The sequence below is a fragment of the Papaver somniferum genome, chromosome 1 (assembly GCF_003573695.1).
Source record: "Papaver somniferum cultivar HN1 chromosome 1, ASM357369v1, whole genome shotgun sequence".
Lineage (NCBI taxonomy): Eukaryota > Viridiplantae > Streptophyta > Magnoliopsida > Ranunculales > Papaveraceae > Papaver > Papaver somniferum.
Window position 1 is genome coordinate 111,463,551 of NC_039358.1, and position 11,721 is coordinate 111,475,271.

The following is an 11,721-nucleotide window of genomic DNA, read 5'->3' on the forward strand; positions in this document are numbered from 1 at the left end:
CAGTTCATTCCTCACTCCTTCTTGCGACCTTAGCCGGTTCAAATATAGCTCGCCTGTGAATTGACCTCTTTGCCTTTTACGCTCCAAATTGACATTTTTCTCCTTCTTTTGCTCCCAAGGACTCCATTGCACCTAATAACTCAAAACTAAACATAAGAGATGCAATTCACAAGGATAATCGCAAAGAAAGCATAAATACTAGATATAAAATTAGGTGTTTTATAACACCTATCACTACCCCGTTTCTTAGAGTTCTCCAAGTACTTTGCATTGGTCCACTCATGTGCACAAGGATCTCTAGTATTTGTATTTTGCTCACTCTTCTTCTTAGCCAACACATTCACATATTCTCTAAGTTGCTTTTTTGTTTCTTTGGAGCGTGGCCTACCTTTCCCTTTGCCTTTTTGCGGTTCATGAACATTCTCCTAAGTTTGTGGATATATGATTGTCCTCATGTCATCCCAAAACATTTATTTTTTGGAGCTTTTTCATTCCTCGATACATCTCTATAACGGTTCTTCCCATTTCGTTGTCACCAAACTCTTCTCCGACTTCTTCTCCCTTTGGAGGGGGAATAAAACTTAGATGCTTCCAAAATGGATCAATGTCGCTTAAAGGGATTATGCCATGCTCTTAGTTGATTATCATATGGCGACAAGGGAGTCCCATAGACTTCTTCATGTTACAAACACACACCTCATCCCGCTTGGTTTCCCACTTTTCAATCAACTCGACTTCTATAATCAACAACTTCATACATTGCCGAGATACGTTGTAATGGATTCCCTTGAACAATTGGTGATTAGCATACTTTCCCGTCATTTTGAATATACTGCTTTTTTGGAACTTATCTTTAATTCTATCAAAGTCGCGCTTGAAGTAATTTTCCATAGCATTCTACACGGTCAAAAAATTATCAACACATCCAAAGAGATTATTCTTCAACCGGTGGTGAGACGACTCTACCAAACTTGTCGCTTGATTTACCAAGTGTTTATATTTGTTGGTATAGGCATAAACAAACCTCTCTTTGTGTGGTTCCAACCATTGGCGAAGAACATACGATACAACATCGAGGTAATCGGGAGTATCCCAATGGGCGATAAACACCGCAAGATTTAGATAATACTCTTCCTCGGTAAGAGACCAACACAATGACTCCCATTCACCGTTGAAAGCAACCCATTTAGCGTAATTTAGTTCGTATTGTTTTTCAACCTTCTCTTTTGCATCCTTTTGTTTATCTCCCGGTAGCTTCTTAACCTCCTCATATCCTTTTTTCTTGGGTGGACATATTATTGGCTTGCACCTATTGACCAAATTACACCATATATGGAACGTACAAAGCATATTATGGGCTAGTGGGAACACTAACTCTATTGCATTCATCAATGCGACTTCATTGTCAGTGACTATAACCCCGGGAATATCATCACCTTGGAAGATTGCCTTAACTTGTTGTAGTGCCCAAATGTAACTAGGTTCTTGCTCGTCCCTTAAGAAACAAAACCCAACGGTAAACGGTGACTTCGTCGAAGTACGCCCAACAATATTCAATAATGGCATCTCGTACTTGTTTGTCTTATAAGTGCAATCCATTATTAGAACTTAATGAAAGCATTGAGCCAATTGAACACTCGTCGGATGCGCAATGAAGAGTTGTGTTATCTCTCCGTCTGAATCCAAATCCTTTTGAACCGCGTAGTCTTTCTCTTTGGCCAAGAAAAACAATTGTTTCATCACTTGTCTATCTCTCAATTCCTTCCTTTTAATCGTCTCAATTGCATTGTAAATGGTGGACAAAGATGAGTGGTTATCCTTATTATCTTCCTTTAGTATTTGGAGCATTTGAAGTGGTGAAATATTCATTTTCCTTATTTTAGCTACCTTGTCCATCTTTTTAGGAGTTAGCTTTGCCGCCATAAAATGTCCTTCAAGATGCTCCGGACGAGGGTGGTTATGACGACCTTCCATAAACCGGTAGAAAACCCATCCATCCAAATATTTGTTATGATTAAATGATAGCTTGAATGGGCAATTAATCTTCTTTGAGAAAGTTTTGTTCTTCTTATTTGTCTTTCCCTTATAAACGTAACCCTTCATCTTGTGGCTTTTGTCAGGATCACCGCTTCTCTCACAAACTATTTCAAAGCGAGTTTTTGTTTCATTCTCATTCAAAACTAATACGCACATGTCTTTTTGTGCATGTTGTCTAGCCCAACTCTTTGCCTCTGTCGGATCTTTAAATACCAAGTCATTCATGTAGTGATGGGATGTGTCCTCGTACAAATTATCAACTGGGGAAGGTTGATTTTCCATTGGTATTGGATCACACTCAACCTACGAGAAATAACACAACGTCAATGACAACCACAAATAAGAAACACTTAGAAGTTCGGCAATGTAAAAAGTTTATCGGCCTTACCGAACTCATAGTTCGGTTACCTAGTCACTAGAAATTTTTCACGAGCTTGCCGAGATTTGATGACAAATTTTCTCCTTAGAAGTCGGCAACAAAGTTAGTTCACACGACTAAACCAAACTCTAAGTTCGACAACCCCGATAGTATACTAGACCAAACCGAACTATTATCTGTCTACTCTATGCTATTAGTTCGGAAACTTTATTTGGAAAAATATAATCGAACTCTGAAAACCTCCATTAAAATGGAGTTCGGTTACCTGCGTCTGCTACATCAAGTAACCGAACTGCACATATAAAAGAGTTCGGTTACATTGCAATGCATATTAGGTAACCGAACCACCTTGACCTAGCCGAAATTTTTTACTGAAATTTTCAGATTGGCCAGCTTTTTGCACAATTCAAACTACATTAACTAAATTTGAGCCATACCTGAGTACCCATATCTTCATCTTCTGGTTGTGGCTGATAAAATTCATCATTTGGGGAAAAAAACATTCATCATCTAACAAATAACTCATACCCGGATCGTTAGAAGTGTTGACAAATACTTTAAGAGATGAATGAGGTTCTGATTCCGATTAGGAGTTATCATCACAAGAATCACTCATATCATATATAAAAAACTCAAATAAGATTTTTTGGGTTCAACCCTATTTTTCTTCTTCTTCTTCTTCTTCTTCTTCTTATTATTATTATTCTTCTTCTTCTTCTCTCTCAATAATTCTGATTATAACAAAACTATCCTATTAATAACTCACTAATCACTAATTAATCATTACACTAACATTGATTTAATTACGAAGAGCTTTTTTGGTATTAACAAAATACAAAGATAAGGGGTGACTCAATTTTACTTCAAATATCTATCCCCAAAATAAATGGGCAGTCCCCCAACAAAATGGGCTAGTGCCCAAAAAATCGTTCTTATGTATAGCCTTCTTAAACAGACCTAAGATTAGAATAACAGGCCCAAAGTAAACTGATAATATGTAGAATCGTTTTTTGGGGACTACTCAAAAATGGTGGGGGACCACTCTTCAATTTTTGGGGTGGATATTAGAAGTAATATTGAGTCACCCCTTATCTAAGTTTTTTTTAATACCAAACTTAGCCTTGGTAATTAAATTAGTTAGTGTAATGATTAATTAGTGATTAGTGAGGTTAGATTAATTAGTTGGGTGTTTTTAAAAGAATAATTTTTGAGAAGAAGGTTTTTTTTTTTTTTTTTTTAAGATGGTTGATTTGGAAATGAGGGTTTTGGGTACTTAGGTATACTTCAAATTTACTTAATCTTGCTTGAATTGGCATAAACTTTCGAAAAAAATGAAAATTTTATAAACTGATTTCGGCTATGACAGTAGAGTTCGGCTACGAAATCTGAAGAACAAATAGCCGAACTCTTCTGCTAGTGTATTTCGGCTAATGCTTCTGAAGACACAGGTACCCGAACTCATCTTTAATGGGGTTTTTGTTTTCAGAGAAAAGTTCGGTTAGGAAAAAAAATTGCGAGGTAACCGAACTAAAAGTTCGGGTAGGAATTTTTTTTGCGACGTAACCGAACTTAAAGTTCGGCTAGGAACTTTTTTTGCGACGTAACCGAACCAAAATTTCGGTTAGGAAAAAAAACCGCGACGTAACCGAACTTTTTTCTGAAAGCAAAAACTCCATTAAAACTAAGTTCGGCAACCTGCGCCTAGAAACTTTTTTTTTTATAAATAGCCGAACTTTCCTTCATGTTCTTCGTTTCCATCAGGTTCGTCTAGTTCGACAAAAAATTTCCCAAAATTCCTAGCCGAAGTTCTCTCCGCGACTTCCATTTTCAACTCAATTGGACGATTATTTCTCAGTTTTCAACCAAAAACGAATGAGAAATAATGGGTTTGTTATAATTTTGATTTTGATTTTGTTAATGATTTAAATTAAGCTATATATAAAGATGGCGTCGGTGGTAGTTTGAGGTGGTCGGTGGTGGTGAGCGGCGGTGGTGATGGGAGGAGATGGTTATATATATAGGTGGTTATTAGGTTGGTTTTAAATTGAATTAGGTTAAGGATAGGTTAGTCATTTTTACACTTTAGGATACCACTTATAACTATAGGGTAGATATTCCTATCACAAAGTAGTCCCCACTATTTTTGAGTAGTCGTCAAAAAACGGTTCAATATTTATAGCCTTGAACTTTAAACAGGCCTAAGGTTAGAATAACAGGCCCAAAGTAAACTGAGAAAGCCCAAAAGGATCGTTCAGTATTATACTTCCAGCAAGAGACCATCTTTTCTGATTTAACAAAGAGTTTTTTTCCTTTCTTTTTCTTCCTCCTCGGACAGAAAACAAAAGCTAGGGTTTACGGAAGGGCTTGATTTTGGAGAATTATCAGTCATGGATGGTGTTCTAGCTAGTGCTTCAGAGATAACTGATCAGAGACAAAAGATTGAACAGTATAAGCAAATTCTATCAACAGTTCTATCATCTAATGACGTTGTACAAGCTAATAAGTTCATAGATCACAGTTTAGTATTCACAATCTGTTATCTTTTAATAACTCACATCGGTATTTTTCTTGTTTTTGTGTTTCTTAACTTATTAATTTTTTTTACTTGTTGTTTGTTTACAGTGGTGTCGGATGCTGTTCCATTAGTGGTATCGAGACAGTTATTACAAACGTTCGCTCAAGATTTGGGGCGGTTTGAACCTGAAGCTCAAAAAGAGATTGCTCTTAATTTTCTTACTCAGATTCAATCTCGTTCTGTCTCTTTTGAAGAACAGGTATTCTGGTTCTACACCTTGTTCTTATTATCCCCAAATTAGGTTTTGTTGATTTCGCTAGCACTTACAAGGTTCTTATTATTAAGGAGGTGAACTCTGTGGCATTGCTACACAACTTTTTGTCTTAAAAAGTGTGTCATGTGTGTTTGTAGGTTTTGATTATTAGAGAGAAACTTGCTGAGTTGTATGAAGCTGAGCAGGAATGGTCAAAGGCAGCACGTATGCTCAGTGGAATTGACTTGGACTCGAGTATCAGGTTTGTGTATTAGATTTAGGTGTTGGTTGTTTACTATGATCGATTTTTTTTTAGTGGAACTCATTGATCTAACCTCAAGTAACTTTTCAGATTGCTTGATGAATCTTACAAGCTGTCCAAGTGTGTCAAAATTGCTAGCCTATACCTTGAGGTACTTCCACAACTTGTTTATATGATAATACTACTTTTTTTATGGAGAATATGACCCAAGTTTAGGTGCAGAGATTTAGCCTGTGAATATGTTATTTCTGCTTCCACCTTTACATGTGTTTCACCTAAAGGGACCTTATAGGCAGCGTGTTCTTGATCTTTGGCAATGTAGTTAGTTGCAAGAAGCCGGCTAGTTTCGGGTTGATTTTGGTGTAGGTTTATATGAGACGGTCATTTGATTAAATGTGCATCTGAGGTTTTTTGCTGTTTAATAGACAGTATCACGGCGAAGATACAGATTTGTTGAACTCTGAAAATACATTATACCTATATGTTCCTTATTGACAGGAATCACTTTTCAGTTATGTGACACCTTTGTCTTGGCTTCGTTTGGCAGGATGATGATGCCGTAAATGCAGAAACGTTTACTAATAAAGCTTCTTTCCTGGTTAACAATAGTAAACAAGAAGTTCTTGTCTTACAGTATAAGGTAATAATAAACATTTTCTTTACTGTTTCAAAAAAAGATAGTCCATAGTTTTGTGAAACTGCTGATCGCGATAGCAGTTGGAGAAGTGACTTGTATATACTTTATTGATTCATAATTTTTTTGGTGTTAGGTTTGTGCTGCAAGAATATTGGATTTGAAAAGGAAGTTCTTGGATGCTGCGTTAAAATATTACGAAATTTCCCAAATAGAGAAGCGACAAATCGGAGATGAGTATGTAGTCAAATACCCTTTTTTTTCTTAGTTGGAAAGAAAACAAGCTATACTTTCAATGTTGAAGAATAAGATTAGGAAACTCTCATAACTACAATGAAGTCTCCAATCAAAATCATGAAGTCTCCAATCAAAATCACAGTAGTTCAGTAATTATGACTTAACAGATAACTTGAAGTCTTGAACTCTCGAACTAAGTTATTTACAGGGTTTCATGTTAGAAATGTTCATGTTAGAAATGTTAGAAATGTGCATGTCATGATTTTAAGATTTTCCAGTAATCTATTTTGACTTTCAGTCATGACCAACCAATGTCTGGAAAGACTTGTAATGAATAGTCTTGTGGACCACTAGCATGACGAATACAGTTTGCTAGACTTTGGTGTTATCATGCAAATATGCAATTCTTCTTTTGAGAACAAGTATTAGTTTTTAGAGAAGTAGAAAATAACTTGGCAACTTCGATAATTAGGTGGATTGATGAGGAAGCTCTAGAGCAAGCCCTAACAGCTGCTGTGACATGTACAATTCTGGCTCCTGCTGGCCCCCAACGCTCTCGAGTTCTTGCCAATTTTTATAAGGTAACCGGACTCATCTAGATCTAAATCTCTGATTTTGTTGATAGTGCCGATTTTGCCAACTTATGCTGATTATTTGGGTTCTCCTTACCAGGATGAACGCTGCTCAAAGTTGAAGATTTATCCAATATTGGAAAAGGTACATCATTAAAACTTTTGACTTGTGATCTCCTTTCAAAGTGTAAATACTATTATTTTGTTCTCTCTGTAACACTACATTACAACTACTACTGTACTAATACCCTTATTCTTCTTTCCCATGCCAGGTTTATCTGGAGAGAATCTTGAGAAAACCTGAAATTGATTCATTTGCTGAAGACCTAAAAGAGCATCAGGTTAATTTGTTTTTTCTCAAGCTGTTTACTCCTTTTCTTACTTCGCTTCATTACTTGCTGTTCGCCTGAACAGATCAATGTATCAAACATCATTGTCAACCTTCACATTGGGTGCCCTGGGTGGTTGGCGCCCTTGGTAATGTTCTCAGGCTATGGTCTTGGCCTTGCTGAGGGTATGGGCAGTGATGACGTGCCCCATCTTCTAACACAGTTAATATACCAAAAGAACTTTGGTTTAAATTATTTAACAGTTCTTGCTTTATGTGTTTTAACAGAAAGCTCTTTTGCCCGATAACTTTACTGTTCTGGATCGAGCAATGATTGAGCATAATCTTCTGAGTGCAAGCAAGCTTTACACAAACATAAGGTTAGACTTTTAGGCTATGGAATTTATTCCTTTGTTCTTTCTTCCTCTCATACTGACTATGAGAAGTGAATAGACTGTTGTTTACTGATCAATTGTGAATTTTCTCTCTTTTCTGATGTAGCTTTGAGGAATTAGGGGCTTTGCTGGGAATTGCTCCTCCAAAGGTATGGAGTTTGTTGCCATTACCATTATGGATTTCAGTTTTATATTTTTAGATCAGTAGATAAATATCATGTTCTTTATAAGAAGGGTAGTACATCTTTCTCCTCGTTATATGGTCAATTGTCAATTTGAGTCCTTGTCCTCACCGATTTGTTGTGTGATATTACCAGCCAATTACATGACCAAAGCCAGTTTGGACTTTCTCTTTCGTTTCGGCCAACGTTTTATGCTTCCCTTTCTTTTCTTTTTTCTTATTTACTCTAGTTGTTTGTTTATACCGAAAAAGCAATTCAGTTATTTAAAGGTTAACTAAGCCTTTCATCCATTGTTTTTTTGCAGGCTGAGAAGATCGCTTCGAAAATGATTTACGAAGATAGGATGAAGGGATCCATTGATCAGGTATGAACCTCTTTTAATGATGCCAGATTGATTCAGAAAAATATCTAGTAATAGGTTACTTGATTCAGAAAAATATCTATTTAATCGACATTCAAGGAAAAGGTTACCGAAAAAGTCAGATTTATGCAGTCGCTATTTCGCTGTGTGATGCAGCTGAGTCAGTAACATCAAGAAGAAACTCAGTGACTGAATATGTGAATGCTTGTCTAGTTAAGAATGGCAAGCACAGTAGATCACACATATATCCAGAAGGCTTAAGATTGAAGTGCCAAGATTATATGGTGTAGTCATAACTATGAGATATTCTACTGTGTGGCTAGAACTATGAGATATTCTACGTTTTGCTAACGCATTTTATATTTCAGGTTGAGGCCTTCATACATTTTGATGACGACAAAGAGGAACTTCAACAGTGGGATCAGCATGTAAGTTTCTTTTCGGTTGTTCCAGTAGGGATAGTTATATACCATAATTTGAGATCTGGAAAATTAGTGTTAATCTTTTTAAAAAAACTTCAAAATAAAGGAACAAAGGACTACTAAAATCGAGACCCTAATTTGGAAAATTCTTGTTAGCTTGTAACAGTATCTTAGTTTTGTTCTCTTACACAAGATTTAATATTTGCAGATTGTGGGCCTTTGTCAATCACTTAATGATGTTCTAGACACCATGTCAAAGAAAGGCTTGGCGATTCCCGTCTAAACTACTGCAATTTACTGCACTGTTAGGAATAGACGGTGGATACAGTTAAACATAGACGGTGGATACAGTTAAACATGTTTCAAGTTCAGATCGTCAGATGGATATATCGTGTAGTTAAAAAGAGAAAATAGCAAATTACTTTTTCTTGTAGAAATGCTGGGTTTTGCCTTGACTCATCTTTTGGGCTGAACAAGACTTCTTTTTTCACAAAGTTCATTTTCAGATTCCTGTACGTAACAAGATGTTTAATTTTAGCCAGAAGCTGAGTTGCCTGAATGTGTGTTTTTTTCTTTTTTGTTGTTGTATTCTTAAGTAAGATTTTCTTCTGTTATATGCATGAAGAGTTTTTTTACTTTGATGGCTTTATGGACAAAAAAAAAACCGTAAGTAGAAGGCCAGTGAGATTCCAACAACTCCCCTGAAGAATTCATCATACCTCTAGGGCGCTCTAATTGAATTGCTTCAAAAGATACAACTGCCACATTTGCACGCCTCTAGATGAACTTATAACTGGATATGTGCAAGTAAGCAGGCATGTAGGTACCAGTGATATGTACCCAACCTTCCAAGAAAATCTGTTTATAGCCATACCACAAAAAGGCAACCTGAGCTGCAATACCAAGATACACAGACCGACCTAAAAAATGTTAAATTGGTTTCAGAATAATATTCTGATTACCCGAAAGCGGCAATCTCCAGTTCACCTTTCAGATTGCACGATTCATCACCAATCTCGTTTACCTCTGAAGAACTAGAGCATATCCCTTCATCCAGATTAGAGTACCCAGCTTGCCTCATCTGTGCAGTAAGTATTTTCAATAGCGTATAAATCTCTTTCTTAAGAGGATGCCTTTTATCTTTAACCATGAAAACATGAGGTTGGTTATTTATGTCGATCCAACTTTCCCCAGGCTGCTTAACAACTCCCCTTCGTTTCATCAATTTTCTGAGTCTCCCAACTTCTGCCCATCTTCCAACCTCAGCATTCATATTCGAGAGGAGAACGTAAGGACCAGAGTTATTTGGATCGAGCTGTAATAATTTGTCTGCCACCCACTCACCGATCTCAATATTACGATGAACTTTACAAGCACATAACAACGAACCCCAAATAACAGCATCAGCCTCAAGTGGCATAGATTCTATCAGTTCCCTTGCTTCATCGAGGAAACCAGCTCGACCCAGTAGATCAACCATACAAGTATAATGATCCTTCGATGGTACCAAATCATGCTCTTTTGACATAGAATGAAAATACTTGCGTCCTTCTTCAACTAACCCAGTATGACTGCATGCGCATAGTACTCCAATCATTGTGACATGATCTGGTTTTTCTCCAGACAATAACATTCTCTTGAAAAGCACTAAAGCTTCATTTCCATCCCCGTTTTGTGCGTAACCAACAATCATTGCATTCCATGAAACCCTATCCCTATCCACCATGTTTTCAAATACTCGACGCCCTTCCTCAACTGATCCACATTTTGTATACATATCCACAAGCGAATTCCCCACAAAGATATCTGATTCTGGTCCTGATTCAAACCTGAAGCCATGTTTCAGAACATGAGTGTGAGCCTGCATGCCTAGCTTCAGATTAGCTAAGTTGGCGCACGCGTTGAGAACGTTTCCAAATGTGTAGTGGGTTGGTCGTAAGGACTCTTTCTTCAAAAGACAAAATAGTTTCAGTGCTTCTTCGTTCTCTTCATTCTGCGTGTAACCTGCAATTAATGCGTTCCATGAAACTATATTCTTCTCTGTCATCTTCATAAACATCAACCTTGCAGCTTTAACGCTAACAGTTTTCGCATATCCACTAACCATGGATGTCTCAGAAACAACATTTCGAGTAGGCATGTTATCAAAAACCCATCTAGCTTCTCCAATTCTACCACACTTAGCATACATATCAACCAGCGCGTTGTTTAATACAAGATCATCCCTAAACATGTCACATTTAAAGACGCGAGCATGAATTTGCTGACCCTCTTTTATGGCCGTCAACGTTGCGCATGCACTAACTACACTAGCGACTGTAACTTCATCCGGCACAAATCCAAATTCCATCATCTTCACAAAAAGCACTAGAGCTTCATCAGCAGGACCATTCTGCTCATAACATGTTATCAGACTGTTCCAAGAAACTATATTTCTCATAACCATTCCATCAAATGCTTTTTGAGCCCCAAAAACATTTCCACATTTAGAGTACATATCAATCAGAGCTGAACCCATGTAAACATCTGATGAATACGGTGATTTGACAATCGAACCATGCACTTGGGTTCCTGTATTTAAGTTGGTTAATCCTGCACAGGCACTTAAAGCACTAGAGTAAGAGTACTCATTCAATACAAAATCCTCTCTGTGCATCTGAACAAAACATTCAATAGCTTCTTCAAAACGATCATGCTGAGCAAAACCAGACACCATCGAATTCCAAGAACACTGGTCTGGTTCAGGCATCAAACCAAAGAGACGAGCCGCTTCATTGATGAAACCTGACTTAGTCAAACCACATATTATTGAATTCCATGAAAAGGTGTTCTTGTGCGGCATCCTATCAAACAGTTTCTGGGCGTCATTTAAACATCCACATTTTGCATAAACATCAATCAGCCTGTTTTGAATGAATATTTCGGAAGCGAATGGGGATTTTATAAGACGTGCATGGACCCTAGAAGTATCTCGTAAGGATTTGGATTTGAGACAAGACTGTAAAAGATTTGCAAAGATAGTTGAATCTGGAAGTGAAAGATCACCGACAATCCGTCGGGCTGATCCATAGAATGCCATCCCATAGTTCTCTTAGAAGATTCAGATTTGATGTATAATTTTACGAAATGAAAACTTAAAAAATT

General features: G+C 37.1%; 2 protein-coding genes across 2 annotated transcripts; one reads left to right on the plus strand and one right to left on the minus strand.

Moving 5' to 3' along the window:
• Positions 1–4,702: 4,702 nt before the first annotated feature.
• Positions 4,703–9,212, plus strand: LOC113296534 (COP9 signalosome complex subunit 4-like). Its single transcript, XM_026544841.1, has 14 exons — positions 4,703–4,933; positions 5,039–5,190; positions 5,343–5,446; positions 5,537–5,597; positions 5,994–6,086; positions 6,217–6,317; positions 6,790–6,898; positions 6,990–7,034; positions 7,162–7,230; positions 7,506–7,597; positions 7,719–7,761; positions 8,099–8,158; positions 8,524–8,583; positions 8,786–9,212. The coding sequence occupies exons 1-14, from the start codon at positions 4,804–4,806 to the stop codon at positions 8,858–8,860; spliced, it is 1,194 nt and encodes a 397-aa protein (XP_026400626.1). The 5' UTR covers positions 4,703–4,803; the 3' UTR covers positions 8,861–9,212.
• Positions 9,213–9,248: 36 nt separating this feature from the next.
• Positions 9,249–11,683, minus strand: LOC113296549 (pentatricopeptide repeat-containing protein At2g13600-like). Its single transcript, XM_026544854.1, has 2 exons — positions 9,540–11,683; positions 9,249–9,435 (listed from the first exon to the last, which is right to left on the minus strand). The coding sequence occupies exons 1-2, from the start codon at positions 11,654–11,656 to the stop codon at positions 9,309–9,311; spliced, it is 2,244 nt and encodes a 747-aa protein (XP_026400639.1). The 5' UTR covers positions 11,657–11,683; the 3' UTR covers positions 9,249–9,308.
• Between the last annotated feature and the right edge of the window lie 38 nt (positions 11,684–11,721).